The sequence below is a fragment of the Sceloporus undulatus genome, chromosome 2 (assembly GCF_019175285.1).
Source record: "Sceloporus undulatus isolate JIND9_A2432 ecotype Alabama chromosome 2, SceUnd_v1.1, whole genome shotgun sequence".
Taxonomy (NCBI): Eukaryota; Metazoa; Chordata; class Lepidosauria; order Squamata; family Phrynosomatidae; genus Sceloporus; species Sceloporus undulatus.
In genome coordinates, this window is record NC_056523.1 from 321742120 (window position 1) to 321759359 (window position 17240).

Consider the following 17240-nt stretch of genomic DNA (forward strand, 5'->3'; position numbering starts at 1 on the left):
GACTAAGTACAGGTATTCTAATTTTGGGGCCGGGCGTCAGCGAGACCACGCCCCCTCTCCCATCATGAAAAGGAACCGGAGGAATTTGAATCCTAGAGTGTTTTAATATTAAGGAGGCGGGGCTACACTGAGACCGCGCCCCCTCTTCCGTCATGAAAAGAAACCTAAGGACTGGAGTTTGAATCCTACGGCATTTAAATATCAAGGAGGCGGGGCTTCAGCGAGACCACGCCCCCACTTACGTCATGAAAAGGAATATGAGGAAGTTTGTATTTTTAACTTTAAGGAGGCGGGGCACCAATATTTTAATATTAAGGGGAGTGGCGTCAACGAGACGACGCCCCTCTTACGTCATGAAAAGGAATCTGAGGCGTTTCAATTTTAACATTAAGGAGGCGGGGCAGCAAGGGGGCGGGGCGTCAACGAGAACCTGAGGAGATGGACGCTTTCCCGCCTACGGCGTTCGAAAGTTAGGGAGGCGGGGTTTCTGCGCGTCAGCGAGACCACGCCTCTTTTTACGTCAGATGAAAAGGATGTGGGAAGAGGGACCCCTTCCTACAGTCCTCCAGCAGTAGGGGGCGTGGCTTCAGCGCGTCGGGGAGACCGCGCCTCCTCTTACGTCATGCCGTTGCCACGTCCTGGCGAAATTGGCGCATGCGCGGTTGGGTAGGTGAGGCGGCGGCGGCGCTGGCGCTGCTGCGTCTCTGAGGGGGAAGGAGAGGCGGCGGCGGCTGCAGGAGCAGCAGGAACAGGAGCAGCGATGGCTTTCACGCTGTACGCGCTGCTGCAGGCCGCGCTGCTTTTCGTGAACGCCATCGCGGTGCTGCACGAGGAGCGCTTCCTCCGGAGGAGTGAGTCGGCCGGGAGAGGCTGGGAGGAAGGGAAGGAAGGAAGGTCCTCAGCCGTGGCCTTTCGGAGTGGGGGACTCCAGCTCTCATCATCCTGCGCCGCCAGTCACGGTGGCTGGGAGTGATGGGAAATGGAGTCTCCAACGAGGGACAAAGGACAAAAGGTCCCTCGGTGCGACGTTTGGTCAAAGTTGACCATAGAGTTTCACTGGAGGAGGACCTAGATATTCCTAGAGAGGTCTTATTAATCAAATCCTTGAATAATCAAAGCCACAAACGCAGAGGGGCGAGTCTGCGTTTCTATTCTTCTTGTCGGTGTTCATAAGCCCTCCCTGAGCAGTTTGCCGTTGTAGCGGTGGATGGTAGGAGCTGTAGTTGCCCATGAACTAGGTGAGGACCTGCATCTGAGGGAAGCTCCTGTAATAACTTCTATCTCACTCAGTTGCTCTCTTCCAACTCTGCGATGATTCTATGAAGACACTCTGCAGAAATCGTCCAGCTGCCCTGACTCAGTGCTGGGGGATTCTGGGAACTGTAGTTTCGTGAGACATTTAGCCTTCTCTGTCAGAGAGACCTCTGGTGCCACAATAAACTACAACTCCCAGGATTCCCCAGCTCTGAGCCGGGGCAGTTAAAGTGGTCTCAGACTGGATTATTGCTGTCGTGTGTTTTGGACCTTAGTCTCAAAAGGTGCTTCAAGATGCCCTGATGTTGGACTGGGAAGATCTGCATAAACGCAGCCTGGACAATGAGGGAGTCGAAATGGTTAAGGAGTTCCCCTTGCTATAATGAAACGTCAGTCAAGGAGACTGCAGCTGAGAAATCAGAAGAAGAGCAAGGATGGGAAGGCAGCAATGAAGGAACTGGACAAGATCACAGAGTTGGAAGAGATCCCAAGGGCCATCCAGTCCAACCCATTCTGCCATGCAGGAACTCCCAGTCAAAGCATCCCCGACAGATGGCCATCCAGCCTCTGAAAGAAAGAATGAATGAATTAAGACTCCATTCTTAACACGATACCACTTGAAATGTTTAGACAGGGCTAACTATAGAGTTAGAAGAGACCCCAAGGGCCATCCAGGCCAACACCCTGCCATGCAGGAACTCACAATCAAACATACCTGACAGATGGCCATCGAGCCTCTCAAGAAAGAACGAATGGCCCCATACAGACAGGCCAAAATGAAGCTGCTTTGGCTCACTTTGGAGGTATGCTGTTTAAATGATGCATGCATGCCAAGAGTCCGGAAGCTGCACCAAAAGGAAGCAGCTTTATTTTGGCCTGTCTGTATGGGGCCAATGAAAGAGACTCTATTCTCAATATGATACCCCTGCAAATATTTAAACAGGGTTAACAAAACTGTTAGCCCTGTTTGAGAAGAAGATTAAAAATGGGGAGGAGGGCTATGAAAACTAGAAGGGATCCTAAAATGCAAAGATATACAACTGAGCACAAATGTTAGAATCATACAAGCCATTGTTTTCCCTGTTACTATGTATGGATGTGGAAGCTGGACAGTTCAGAAAGAAGGTAGGAAGAAAATCCATTCATTTGAGTTATGGTGCTGGAGAAGAGTGCTGAGGATCCCATGGACAGCCTTCCTAGTCTAAAATCAGGGGACCTTGCAGCACCTTTGAACATAACTGTGAGAGAAGTTGATAGCTATAACAGTGAAACTGTTACAGAGGTTTTGAAGTTACACATACTCTTGGTGGAAAGTTAGGGCGACAACACACCAAACATAATAAATACCTCTGAGAATATTGCTCTCTACTGTTTAACTAGCTTATAAATTCATTGCTATTAATCTAACGCCATAGTTAGCATGATGGAAAACTGAAACTGTCAGCCCATTCTTTGTTCTTTTAATACCTTCAAATAATAATGTTGCATATTAATAGAGAGGGTCCTCATCTGCAGTTATTCTGCTGTCTGACTGTTACGTTACTCATAATGCGTTTTATGTATCCAAATTGAGTGAAGACTACAGATTTACCTTGTGTTGAAACTAAGAATTAGAAGTCTGTTTATTGTGGCATTTGGTTTTTAAAGTACATTTTTATTTGTGATATAAATTGTTCATTAATGTGATGAAACTTACATTATGAAGTAATTGCATGCTTACTTTAACTAAAATAAAACTTCTGAATTAATTCAGTTGGCTGGGGAGCAGACCAAGGCATTGGAGGATTTGGAGAAGATCCAGGAATTAAAGGACAATTGATGAACCTTATCCGATCTGTACGGACAGTTATGAGAGGTATGATGGACACCGTAATGTCTTTTGTATCTCAGGTGTATTAAGAACTGTCATGGCACTATATAAATAAATAATAGGGTAACTGATGAAAGACATGGCAAAATAATTAAGTAATCCATTTATTATCTAGCACCATCAGCAAAACAGTTCCCTGCACTCAGGTTTACAATCTGATTAAGACATGACAGAAAAGGAAAAGAGGGTGGCATTGTGGAGGGGAGACTAAATCTAGCAGGTATTGCCTCTTCTTCTCTCCCTGCAGGGCCAGTGCAGTGGCAGTTGGGATGGAGAGAAGGCCTTTCTCTGCTTTGGGGCCTAGGCACGATGGAGCTGTGTTGGCTTTTCTCCCTTTAATGTCAGGGCAGTGGAAATTGGGGTGGAGATAGGGCCTTTCATCTGTTTCTGGCCTAAGGATGATGAAAATTATATTCTGCTATTGCACTCTGTAAAAACACCAAGGATTCCTGTAGATAGATCTGTGAAAACGCTCGCACACAAATTCCCAAGTATTCTTGAGTGAAATAGGATCATGCGATGTCCTCCCCATAGATTGATAATGGAGGAACAGGGTGCCTCTGAGCATACACCTACTATAATATTTTTAATGCTTAAAGTGAGCAGAGAGCGACAAAAGTCCAGTCCTAGATTTCTCTCTATAGTGTTTTCAATTAGAAGAGCCCAGTTGAAAAGAAAGATATTTTAGTTAGATAAAAAGAAGACTCAAAAGAAAACCCTTGCAGATCCACTAAAGGTCATTTAGAGCAGTGGCATCCCCAGCCTAGGTGTCACCCAGTGCAGGGGACAGGGCATCTGGGGGTGGGGCCTGGGGCGACGCCACAAGAGCAGCCTCCGTTTCCTCCCCCCCCCCCCCCGCCTCTGAATCCAGGCTGGACTCAACAGGCAGCCCCACCCCAGCCCATGTTTCTGAGTCCATGCTGGACTCAGCAGGCAGCCTCCCTAGCACCCTACCCCACTCCATGCCTCTGAGTCCAGGTTGGACTCAACAGATAGCCTCCCTAGCCCAGTACCCCCATGCCTTGTGAGTTCACTGGACTCGGAAAGCAACTTGGGGGGTGGCAGCACTAGGCTTGCTCTCCTCCTCCTTCCTGGGCTTTCACCCAGAAGAATCCCTGGATGGAGCAGCCGGCCCCGAAAGGGGGGGGGGAGCAACTGGGTGTCTTCCCCCTTCCAGGTGTCACCCGGTGCAGTCCACACACCCCGCACCCAAGTGATGCTACTGATTTAGAGATCTACGGAGCAATCCTGACCTGCCTTCTGTTCCATCCCTCCCCTAGGAAAATGTTGTACGAGTAAGTTGAATTGCCCTAAGTTGCTGCATCCATTCACTTCCTGTGGTTTTGGATGAAGTGCAAAACCATAACTGATGTGATTACACAAGAAGAATGACTCTTGTATTTAATTCTTCCCTGCAGACAGCAGGATCAAGTTGTTACTTTAACAAGCCTGTTGACATTATAGAAGGAATTTAGTGGTGCCAGCACATATGTGTGAACCATCTTCCAAAGTAGAGTTGGGTAATTGTGCAGGAGACTGCAACTCCCATCAGCCCTAGCTATCACAGCCAGGGTGGATGGATTATGAGAGCTGCAGTCGAGGAACATCTGGAAGCCATCCCTCACTTCTGTTTTAAATTTTGTATTCTCTCTGCTTTTCTGACATCCTGATTATGTTACTTTACCTGGATCACCTAACCCAGTGGTTCTCAAGTATTGGTCATAGAATCATAGAGTTGGTAGATAGACCAAGGGCATTCCAGTCCATCCCCCTGCTATGCAGGAATACACAATCAAAGCACTCCAGACATATGGCCATCCAGCCTCTATTTCAAAACCTCCAAAGAAGGAGACTCCACTACACTCTTAGGCAGTGTCCTCCATTGTCAAATAGCTCTTACCATCAGGACGTTCTTCTTAATGTTTAGGTGGAATCTCTTTTCTTGTAGCTTGAATCCATTGTTCTGTATCCTGTTCTCTGGAGCAGCAGAAAACAAGCTTGCTCCATCAACAACATGACATCCCTTCAAATATTTAAACATGACTATCATATCTCTTAATGTTCTCTTCTCCAGTTTAAACATACCCACCTCCCTAAGCTGCTTCTCATAGGTTCCAGACCTTTCACCATTTTAGTTCCCCTCCTCTGGACACTGTCCAGTTTGTCCATCTCCTTCTTCAACTGTAGTGCCCAGAACTGGACACAGTATTCCAAGTGAGGCCTGACCAAAGCAGAATAGAGCCGGCTTTGGATTTCAGGTCTCAGAATGCTTTGGACTTCAGCTTCCAGAATCCTTGGCTGGGGCCTCTAGGTGTTGAAGTTCAAAGCATTTGTAGGACTGGAGTTTTAGAACCAATGCCCAACCCACAGCTCTCAACACTTTACTTTCGCTACTTGATGTAACAGTCTCTAAATGTATATGTTCATTTCATGGCCACATCTTTTGTTTTAATGACAGATTTTGGATTTTAGATTTCCGAAATGTAACATTTTATTCACTGACATATAAAAGCAACAACTTCCATAAATAGCTTAAACATAGATATCAAAGCATGTGGAAAGTGACTTTATGATGGTGTATATTACTACTTTGGTGATTAGTGCTGCTACTAGAATGACAAATCATGATCAGACTGAGGAAGCATTTAAAAAGTGTGAAATATTATACCAATAATCCCTTAAAAGAGTTGTGTTACTGTGACAGTAGAGAGCATACGGTCTTCTAAAGTTGTTGTATTCCACCTGCCATCAGCCCAGCCAACTTAGCCAATGGTTAGGGTTTATGGGATTTATAGTTCAACATCTGGAGGGCCACAGTTTCCCTATTGTTCTTTAAACCAACTTGTGGAAAATGTATCACACTCTTGCAAGTTGTCTAGTGAGAGGTTGTGTGTTTTCTTGTCTTCAAAGGATCTTTGGTTTTAATGAAATCTTCTGCTTTTCATTTAAAACAACAACAATTATTATCTTTCATTTTTCTTTGCAGTACCATTAATTGGAGTAAACACGGTAACAATAGTATTGCTTTTGTTGTTTGGCTGAAGACGATCTCCTTCAAAAGAAGTTGCAATATATCTAGAACAAACGGACTACAGACCAATTTGCTCATTGGGATCCAAACTTGGCTTGGCTATCAAAGCCACCCTTTTGCCTCAATAAAGACATCATTTCTATTTATTGTATTCCTTAACACTCACTTGTGTTTCATTACCAGAGAACTTAATCAGTACAAAAGTGCTGTGTAGATATGCTGAATCTGAAATAGGATTTCCTCACTTAATAGCATCAAGTGTTTACATTATTTGTTGTAGCATATAATAGTAAGTATTTAAAAGTACTGTTCCTTAAATTCCTTGTTGCTCAGGGCTGAATTTCCTACGAATACACTTGAGGGCTTTCAAAGTTGAATTTTGCTTCAGTAATAATTATCACATTAATATATAAATGCTGTATATTTTGGGGGCCATGGGGACCAAATCTTGCCTATGGGTTTACAGTAAATATCACAGAAATTGAAATTTTGGCTTTTGGCATATATAAGAAATTTTTAAAAAAATACTTTGGTAGTTGAATAAGTCGTATGCAGTTGCTATTTCTTTTTACCACTGACCCATTGGGTGAAGTGATTATTTTTAAAATTGATTATACATTGTGACTTCTACATAGCAAGATCTAGAATGATTAGATCTAAGAACAGAAATGTCACTCCAAAAATCTTGCTTCAAAGACTAGTATTCTCCATTATTAAGTTTTTGTAGTGCCCCCCCCCCCATTTATCATAATTTGTAAGTTTAAAATATGTGTATGGAGCAGTTTATATGAAACAAACTATGCTGGTCTAGTGAATACATTTTAAATATAGCTTGAAAAAAGATAGCTGTATATCACTTATTTAAATAGTAAGGACAGCTTGAATTGTGTGAAATTAAATTCTCTGTCTGATTGTGTCCTGTGCAATTTAAAGACTGTCTATTGGGTTTTCAATTCTCTTTTCCTTAAATGGAATATAATCTACAGGAGCCTGGATTGTTAACAGATCCTGTGTGTGTGGAAGACAGGAGATTCATAAGGAATGGAATATGATGACCAAGAAGAAGGAATTTCCCCTATTCATCAATTGAGATACACCTTAACAGCACTATTCTGTACAAGCTTAATCGGGCCACATACCACTCTTCATTGGATTGCAGATTTAAAAGTATTGCTAATAGTCTGTTGCTTCTCTGGTAGCAAGGTATTTTATATAGTAGTTTTCCATAAAACTATTTCCACTGTTTACATCTCTCAGTTCCACTCTTTCATTTCTTTCCAAAGAAAGGATTTTTTCGGAAAAAAGACCCTGGTTGTTTGTGACATGGTAAGGTGTTGGAGGATTATGGCCCTCTCAATGCTGGAGTGCAGTTTCTATCGTCCCTCAACATTGGTTTTGCTGACTAGGGCTGCAGAAATTTATAATCCAGCAACATCTGTAGGACCATAGGGTTCCTCTTCCTCTACTACATCATGATGATGATGATAATGATTATTATTATTATTATTAACCTTTATTTATAAAGTGCTGTACATACAATCTTTTTAATTAGATGGTTCCCTGCCCTCAGGCTTACAATCTAAAAAGACATGACTCAAAAGGAGAAGGGAGTGGTGGAGGGAAAGGGGATGATAGGTGTGCTGACCTCTATAATTTTATATGACAACTGCCATAGCTTTGATCATTGACTGTGCTGAATGGCCTCCATATTATACCTGCTGTTACAAGAATTTTCAAACACTGGAGTTACAGACTCTAGGTAATACAATAATAGATACTAGGATGTGATATATTCTATAATATGTGGGCTATACAATGCTAATGTTAGGTGCATCTCTAGCTGGATGACGGACCAGATCTAAAGGGTACTCACCAATGGTTCAATCGGGAGAGAAGTAACTAGCAGGGTGCCATAGGGTTCTGTCCTGGGCCAATTGCTATTCAACATCTTTATCAGTGACTTGGATGAAGGAATAGAGAGAATGCATGCAGGGCATAACAAATTTGGGTGAAAGAATAGAGGGCATATCAAATTTGCAGATGACACCAAACTAGGAGGAGTAGCTAATATCCCAAAGGTGAGGCTCAAAATTCAAAATGACCGTGGCAGATCAGAGAGTTGGGCCAAAAGTAACAAAATGAATTTAAACGGGGAGAAATGTAGAATACTACAGTTGGGCAGGAAAAAAAAATGAAATGTCCAGATATAGGATGGGTGACACCTGGCTTGACAACAGTACATCTGAGACTGAGAGGGGTGTAGGAGTCTTAGACTACAAGCTAAACATGAAACAACTGTGGTGCAGCAGCTAGAAAAGCCAATATGATCCTAGGCTGCATGAACAGGCATGTAGAGTCTAGATCGAGGAAAGTAATGGGTACCATTCTATTGTGCTTTGGTCAAACCTCACTTGACAAGTAAAGCATATCCAGAGGAGGGTGACCAAAAAGGTAAGCGGCTTAGAGAGCTAGGTATGCCAAGAGTGGGGAAGAGAAGATTTAAGAAGTGACGTGATAGACATGTTTAAATCTTTGATGGGATATCATAGTGATGATGGAGCAAGCTTTTTTTCCTGCTTCCTCTTGTCAGTTGTGGCATGCAAGTAAACGGCTGCCAAAATTAAAGAGTTGAATCTTTGTTTCTCAGTACAGACAGGATTGTAAGGGACATGCCATCACAGTTAAAGCAACTGATCTGTTTAAGCCAGGGGTGGGCAAAATTCTTCTCCTCCCTCCGGGTCAAAAACATTTTCCTTTTGTTCCTAAAGACCCAAATATGAACCCCAAGGAGGTGTAGATGGAATTTCTACATGTTTGAAGACCCACAGAGGTCAAAACAAAATTTTGTAAAATTTTTCCAAAGCAATTTTTGCCTTAAAATGCCTGCTAGGTGCCCAGGAAGCCCCCCAAACATGTCCATGCATGTTAATCGGTGTATTGTTCTGTTGTATTGTTCTGTTGCCTTGCCATTCAACAACAATACATTACACAAATAGCTTCCTCTGAACCAACAGTACATATACCCCACTCTCTGCTATGCCAGCATTCTCTGAAGATGCCAGCCACAACGTCAGGAATAAACTCTTCTAGAACATGGCCTCATGGGAGTTTATCAGACGGGAAACTGGAAGTATAATCCAATGGCAATCCAAACGCAATCATGGGGTTTAACGTTATTGTGTGACAGACTACCACATGCAATTTGGGGCAATGGCAAGCTATTTTCAGGCAATGGGAGGTCAGTTTGAATGCAATCCAAATTCATGTAAATTCACTGAACTAGCGAATTCACGTGAATGCGTCCTGGCCCCACTTTCTTTTCATTCAAAATTAAGACAAATTCCTCCCATGTGATAAATCTAGCCAGAAAAACCCACCAAAAACCCCAAACCTATGAATGCCAGCCGTGAAAGCTTTACATCCTTAAAAATCTTTTTTTGAAAAACCTCTTAAAAAATAAAATGACCCAACGTACTGAATTGCCCAGATTGGCACTAGCCGGATGTGTCATCTGAACGCTTTATCCCAAAAGCCATTTCCAGCTCTACGATTCTATGCACAGGGACACCTTTTCTATCACAACAGTAGATGCTACAGCTGGGGATTCTGCACTTGCAGTGTTTAGTTTTTCAAGGCGCAATCAAGGCGGCTTACATGGCTAGAATAGGTTGGAATAATACATACTTTCAATAAATAGATTGATCCCCTCCCCTTTGAAACAGATGAGGAAATCATCATAAGGCATTAACTAAACCAGTGAGGAACTGAGACTTTCCATGCTCCATCTTCAAAAAAGGGAAGGAATAATAATACAGTAGTAATTTATTATTATTATTATTATTGAAGGATCGTCTAGAGAGGTGCCTGCTCAATAATACCACTAACTGAATGAATTAATAATAGTAACGTAGACTGATAAAGTGACCTAAATCGTGCTTCTGGCCCTCAAAAAAATTATTTTTCTGAGTTTCGTTAAGCAAAACCAAAACAAAAATCCTACAGGCGTCTGCCTAAGGCACCTTGAGGAAGCCATTTTGGGTCCTTCGGTAGGCGGGCCTCCCACTTTCCAACCGCCCCCCCCCCCCCACTTCTAGTTGAACGGGTCTTTCCAGAGATAGGTCAGTTCAACCCAATGCTTGTTCTCGCTTTCGTTAATGGTACAGCCTGACTTTCCGGTGTTGCCAGTGGCGAGGGCAGTACCAACTGTGCGATGGGGGGGACGGATCCCCCTATTATCTTAACTGTTTAGTAATGCTCCAATCCATGGCATGTGTCTCTAAGGCAGAAGGAAGAGACCATTTCCGTGGTGAGGAGGGGGGGGTTAAACCCTAAGGCAAGTCTTTCCCTTGCTTATTATACTATATTATGTAGGAATTTCTCAGCACGAACTCAGTTCCTGAGAGGTTTAAAGGCTCCCATTCACTGGCAAGGGAGGGTTGACTGACTGGTCTGGCTTGAGCTGCATCTGCACTGCGGAAATAATCCAGTTTGAGACCACTTTAACTGCCCTGGTTCAGTGCTATGCTATTCTGAGAACTATAGTTTTGTGAGACATTTAGCCTTCTCTGTCAGAGGAAGCTCTGGTGCCACAATAAACTACAGTTCCCAGAATTCCACAGCATTGAGCCATGGCAGATAAAGCGGTGTCAAACTGGATTACTTCTTCTGTGCGGAAGCAGCCCTAGCCACATCGCAACTACCTGGCTGATGCTGTCTATGTTTTCTTAAATGTTGTTGTCATTTTAAATTTTGATAATATTGGATAATAACTGAATGTTTCTCTTGTAGAGAGCCGGCCTGACACAGCGGTTCGAGCGTTGGACTATGACTCTGGAGATCCGGGTTCGATTCACCACTCAGTCATGGAAGCCCACTGGGTGACCTTGGGCCAGTCACACACTCCCAGCCCCAGAAAACCCAGTGGCGGATTTGCCTTTGAGTCGCCATAAGCCAGAAACGACTTGAAGGCACACAACAACAGGAATTAGAAAGGCAGGATACGCACACACACACACACACACACACACATGCATGCATACATGTTCAGTGTGGTAACTTTATGGCCTCGGATAAGGCTGTTTTTGTGACTCACAAATCTGACCTTATCTGACTTCAGTTGGAAAGCGCACACAGATCAGCAACTGTTTCAGAAATACAGAGGGCTCTGGGAAGCATTCCTCTGACTGGGGAACACTTTGAAGCAGCCTTCCCAAACCTTCCCTACTAGATGTTTTGACTGCAACACCCATCACTCTGGATAGGAATCATGGGAGCTGTAGTCAAAAATTTGTTGAGGAAGCCTCCTCTAAAGTAAACGTTTCTGGTGGAAGAGTGGAGCATGCTTCGGTTCCCTTCCTAGAGAGCCAGTGTGGCCTCATGTTTACAGGAGTGATTCCCAAACTTTGATCCTCCGGGTGTTTTAGACTTCCAACTCCCAGAAGCCCCAGCCAACTTGGCCACCAGTCAGGAATTGTGGGAGCTGAAGTCCAAAAATCTAGAGGACCAACGTTTGGGAACCCACTGGTTTAGAGCATAGGCAACACAGCAGGACTGAACAGTGCCAGTGGGGAGGGAGGAGACAAATCCAAACCAACACCACACACTACACAAACATGCAACTGACTGGGTGAGTATATAAATACAGTCGGCCCTCTTTGTTATCCACCGGGGGGGGGAGGGGGCTGGAACCAAACCCCAGCAGATAACAAGGGCCACTGTACACAATGAATATTACTCACTCACTTCTGTTCCAGCATTCTCTTCCAGAACACGGCCACATAGCCCAAAAAACCCACAAAAAGCTATGGCTGCCAGCCCTAAAAGCTTTCGACTTTTGATTGGGTGACCTTGGGCCAGGCATTGCCTACACCCAAAATCATACAGCCTTCCAGATGTAGTTAAACTGCAGCTCACCTCAGCTCAATTCAGCATAGCCAGTGGTGAGGAATGCTGGGAGTTACAGTCCAAAAATCTTTGGAAGGCAGCATGATTCTCACTCTCGTTGTGCATCAGTGACATAACTTCAGTAACATTTATTGGACACTTCAAAGGCTGCAAATCTGACCTTATTCTCCGGAAATATCAAGGACTTTAAACAAAACATCCCAGTATCTTAATTGAACTTTTCAGCTTGTTATAGCAGATAGACAACCTTGGCTTACTTGAAGATAAGTAGATCTTTTTGTGATAAAATGGAGTCCTTTTGCAGGTGACAAAAACGGTCTCAGCAGTTAATATCTTGAACCTTGGATTGAGTTTTAGTGCCTGGCTTTTATCTAGAAACATAAGGAAGAGTTTCTCTTCCTCTTCGGAGATCTGATTAAAGTTTGTGATGGCACCTGACTGTCTAAAAAGTACTTGATATGCGATATCTCTGAAATCAGTGATAAAAGGTTTTAATTTTCTGAAGGTCACTTTGGTGCCAGTCACAGAGACTGCAGTTATCAAAATGATGTGGGTTTCAGTGTGCCCTTTCTGGCTGTGCTTTGACTATCTTAAAGATCCTTGATTCTGTCAGTATGGAGAGTCCCATGTAAGCCTATTTGAAATCCTTTTTTATTCAAGAAAAATTTCAAACATATAAAACCATACATTTGCCATGCATTCAAACTTGTCTATAAACAATCAAGTCTATATCTATTCCATAAACACTAATCAATTCTATATCTATTATTTTCCATCAACATATCCTAAAATACAATCAACTATTAACTGTAACTTTCTACTAATACAAAACAACAACCCAGCTATCTACTTTGCACTACAGAATTGATGCAGTTTGACACCACTGTAACTCTCATGGCTCCATCTTACGGAATCCAGGGATTTGTAGTTTGTTGTGGCACCAGAGATCTCTGCAGGGAACTCTAAATAGATCACAAAACTACAAATCACAGAATGCTGTAGCTTTGAGCCATAGCAGCAATGAATGTATGTTGTGTTCCTTCAAGTTATTTCTGACTTAGGGTGACCCTAAGATGAATCTATCATGGGGTTTTCTTGGCGAGATTTGGTCACCCAGTAGGTTTCATGGCCGAGCTGGGAATCATAGAGTCATAGAATCGTAGAGTTGGAAGAGACCTCAAGGGCCATCCAATCTGCCATGCAGGAAATCACAATAAAAGCACCCCCAACAGATGGCCATCTAGCCTTTGTTTAAAGACCTCTAAGGAAGGAGACTCCAAACCTTGGTCACCGAATGCATCTGAAGAAGTAGACTTATGTCTAGGAAAGATCATGCTTGCTGCCAACTCCTTTTTTCCAGTTAGTGTTACAAGAGCTCTCTAAAGCCTGGCCTCCAGAGTCGCAATCCAGCACTTAAACTGTATTAATTCTGCAGTGCAGATGCAGCCTAACATTGATTTCACAATGACTTTGTTCCTTAAAACCAGGGGTGGCTGTTTTAACTATTTATAGATTTTAAACTACTTTAAGAAGTTGTTTTAATCTATTTTTTAAATGTTGTGTATGTGTATATAAAATGTTTGAAATATTTTTATCGGTTGAAAATCTCTTCAGAGACCCTGGCAGGCTGAGAAAGCAATACATAAATGCTTTAAATAGATGCATGCTTTAAATAAATACAGTCAGCCCTCCGTTTTTGTAGGGGATCTGTCCCAGACCCACCCACCCACCCCACTCACCCCGCGTGACTGTGAGTGAGGAAAGGGCTGGGGGCTTATTTTCAATTCAGCTAGTAGAGCGGCAGCATGATGCAATTTGCAGAGCTTCACTGATTTGTTGCTGTGTCTTGCAAAGACTGTCTATGTTTATTTGGCTAGTGTCTGCCTTCCCTCCCATTCATGTTTCCAAAGCGCATCCTCTGCTCTGCTCTTCATCCACCTTCTTGCTAGAAGTCACTAGGCTAGACTAAATGTTCCATATCCCAAAGTAGGTCAGAATAAAAAATTTCTCCTTGATCTGGGAACAGCCCCTGTACCTAAGATTACTCTCTTAATCTGCAAACAGGAAAATATGTTCTGTTTGTGTATGTTGTTTTGAGTGACAAGCCACAAGCAGCTTGGTATGAACTTAATACTTAATGCTTGACAACAACACCAGATGGGATTTGGAGTCCTGGATGGTCATGGGGTCTATTATTATTATTATTATTAACCTTTATTTATAAAGCGCTGTAAGTTTACACAGAGTCTAGAGTCTGGAGCTCCCAGTCTGGAGTCTGGAGGTGGGACAGAGCCCTTAATCCCAAAGCATCCCTTTTATTCTACTCTCTTAGGTCCAAAACACACTGCAGAAATAATCCAGTTTGAGATAGCTTACATGCCCTGGCTCAATGCTAGGGAATTCTGGGAACTGTAGTTTTGTGAGACATTTAGCCTTCTCTATCAGATTGCTCTGGTGCCACAATAAATTATAACTCCCAGGATTCCCTAGCACTGAGCCAGGGCAGTTAAAGCTTTCTCAAACTGGATTATTTCTGTGTTGTGTTTTGGACCTTAGACTCTCCCTTCGCGGTCACTCAAGGCTTTTTATAACTTCCGCTTCTGCCCAACTGGCCATCTTCTTGGGCCATTACTCTCTTGCATCTCATCAATTCCAGTTGAGGAGTTCCTTTTACATGGCCTGTAACTTCTTCCACTTCTGGACAGTTTCTGACAGAAGGCATTTTTGCAACCGTAGGAGGTAGAACGGAGAAGCAGTCCCCAAAGTGCTATCCAGATAGTTGTTCAGCCTCCTGCGCCTGCTGTGTTAAGATTGAACTCAGGGGTCCTGTTGCTGATTGTGGGCCTCTTCCCCATCTGTGCATCTCAGGCCCTACCTAGAAGACAAAAACCAATATTCAGCTTGGAAAGCTTTGGATAGGGTGGCCTAATTACTTTTTAATTGTATAACATCACTGCAGTTGGCACAACTCTTTCTATTCTAGCAGGTAAAATATAAAAATGTAAGGCTTCAGTTAAAAGAGGCTCTTAAATTAATTAAATTAAACCCATGCTGTTTCTCCCTAGGTTTGGTTGTGGAGTTTGGTTGTTTTGGGGGGAGAAAGGGGGCTATAATATTTAAAAATGCAGTGAGGATAGTTTCTGCATTAAATGAACAGGAGAAAATGCTCTTTTATCAATAATGTATATATTTTTAATGCCGCCTTCTATTTCTCTGTCTACGGGGGCTCATTGAACACAGCGGATAATATTGAAAGTATTACCAGGTTTGGCACAAATGATGCGACTAACTGAGTGCCTTTCTTTTTAATTGTCTATTGTTAGCTACCAATTTCATCTTTAAATTTTTCTAAACCTAATCTTACCCCCCTTCTTCCTCCTTGTGCGAAGGATGGCAACCCTGCGTGCATTGAAAGCTGTCTTGGTGGATCTCAGTGGCACACTTCACATAGAAGATATGGCTGTTCCTGGGGCCCAGGAAGCTCTTAAAAGGTAAGTTATTCCTTCCAGATACCTCTGAATTTTTTTTAAACATGGGGAAATACCATTTTCAAAAAGACATCTTATGAGCCAAGGGGGCACTGTCTTAAGGAAGGATGCTGGGAGTCAATGATGAATGAGGTTAGCCCTCCAGCCTTGCAAAGCAGATTTGGAGGCAGATGCAGGAAGAAATCTGCTTTACCCAGTGTGTGCATTCTGTTGGTGAATGGATGATGTAGGATTTCACCCTACTTTTGCTTTGAGTTCATCTGAATGCTTGCGTAGTGTTCTTGGGAAAGCTGCAAGATTTGAGCAAGTTTCTTTATTGGGATTATCACTTCCAGACCCTCTCAGTGTCAGGTCAGCAGGAACCAAGTTTCTCAGGCTGCAGTAGGAAAAGCTCAGCAAGCCTTTATTCAGTATCTATAGCTCCATACAGAGACATTCAGTAGTTAAAAAATCAGTAGACCCTTTGTCACTAACTGGCCTGAACAGATAGGCCAAATGAAGCTGCTTTGGGCCACTTTGGAGGTGGGCTGTTTAAATTCTGAGAGGCTGGAAGCCATGCTCCAATCTTAAGGGCCAGTGTGGCTTCAGTGTGGCTTCCAGCCTCTTAGGATGCATGCGTCATTTAAACAGCACATCTCCAAAGTGGCCCAAAGCCACTTAATCTGTTCAGGCCCTATAGCTCTAAACCAGAGATGTTCATTGTCAGAACTAAGCAGCAAGTGCCAAATTAAACTACACACACTTTCAAATTCATAGCATGCTGTATTCCCATTTGTTAAGGCTGATAAACATATTACTCTCCTCTTGGATCCCATACTGTCCCTTTTTGTTCTTACAGCCAGATTTTTCCCACAGGAACAACCGTGAGCAAGCTTGAATCATGCCTGCCTCCTCTACAGTGTTATCACACCACCTGTCATTAAGATAACAATTTCTCTACAGTACTTGTTTTCCTGTATATCCCATTGCAGATCTGTATATTCCATCACAAATATCTCTAATCCTATCTTTAAACCTTTATACTATTTTTTATTGGCTGGCAAGGTGCATAAGCAACCTCTGATGCTCAGCTGTTATGTAAAGTCGAAGGCTTTCATGGCCGGCATCCATAGTTTTTTGTGGGTTTTTCGGGCTATGTGGCCATGTTCCAGAAAAGTTTCTTCTTCTTACATTTCGCCAGCATCTGTGGCTGGCATCTGCACTGGAGGGGGGGGGGTGTTCTAAGAGTTGTAGTCCAGGCTCAGGATGCAAGTCTTCCATAATTAATCCTCATAGGTAACACAAAGAATTTCATCAGTTTTCACTACACTGCAAGAAGTTCCTCATTTTGCACGTTTTCAAGCACTATTTGCAATTTGGGACTTTTCTGTGTATAAAAAAGTATATTGGTTTTTTGCACTGAAAAATGTAATTTTCACTCCAGGAAACATATTGTAGGCACAGAACATGATTTTCAGCATTAAAAGCATTTTCTGTTCAGAAAAGAACATTCCAGGCAGAAACATGTTTTTGGTGTAAAAGCCTGCCGTTTCAGCAGGGATGTTTTTTTTTAACAGAAAGTCGCAACACATTAGAATGGTCCAAAAGACACTGCAGAAATAATCCAGTTTGGACCCTCTTAACTGCCCTGGCTCAGTGCTGAGGAATCCTGAAAACTATAGTTTTTTTGAGATGTTAGCCTTCTCTGTCAGAG

At 42.9% G+C, this 17240-nt stretch overlaps 2 protein-coding genes across 8 annotated transcripts in view; both read left to right on the forward strand.

The window, feature by feature from the left end:
• The first annotated feature begins 647 nt into the window (after positions 1–647).
• On the forward strand, positions 648–6306 carry IER3IP1 (immediate early response 3 interacting protein 1). Its single transcript, XM_042448810.1, has 3 exons — positions 648–851; positions 3008–3109; positions 6111–6306. Exons 1-3 carry the CDS (start codon positions 761–763, stop codon positions 6164–6166), a joined length of 249 nt encoding a protein of 82 aa, XP_042304744.1. The 5' UTR covers positions 648–760; the 3' UTR covers positions 6167–6306.
• Positions 6307–10206: 3900 nt separating this feature from the next.
• The window catches only part of HDHD2 (haloacid dehalogenase like hydrolase domain containing 2), a 29473-nt gene continuing 22439 nt past the window's right edge, over positions 10207–17240 (forward strand). Inside the window, exons 1-2 of one of the 7 annotated variants that reach the window (XM_042448804.1) lie at positions 10207–10273; positions 15449–15550. In XM_042448804.1, coding sequence (XP_042304738.1) covers positions 15450–15550 — 101 coding nt within the window. In that variant the 5' untranslated portion in view covers positions 10207–10273; position 15449. The other 6 variants (XM_042448803.1, XM_042448805.1, XM_042448807.1 and 3 more) reach the window with 6 other exon arrangements.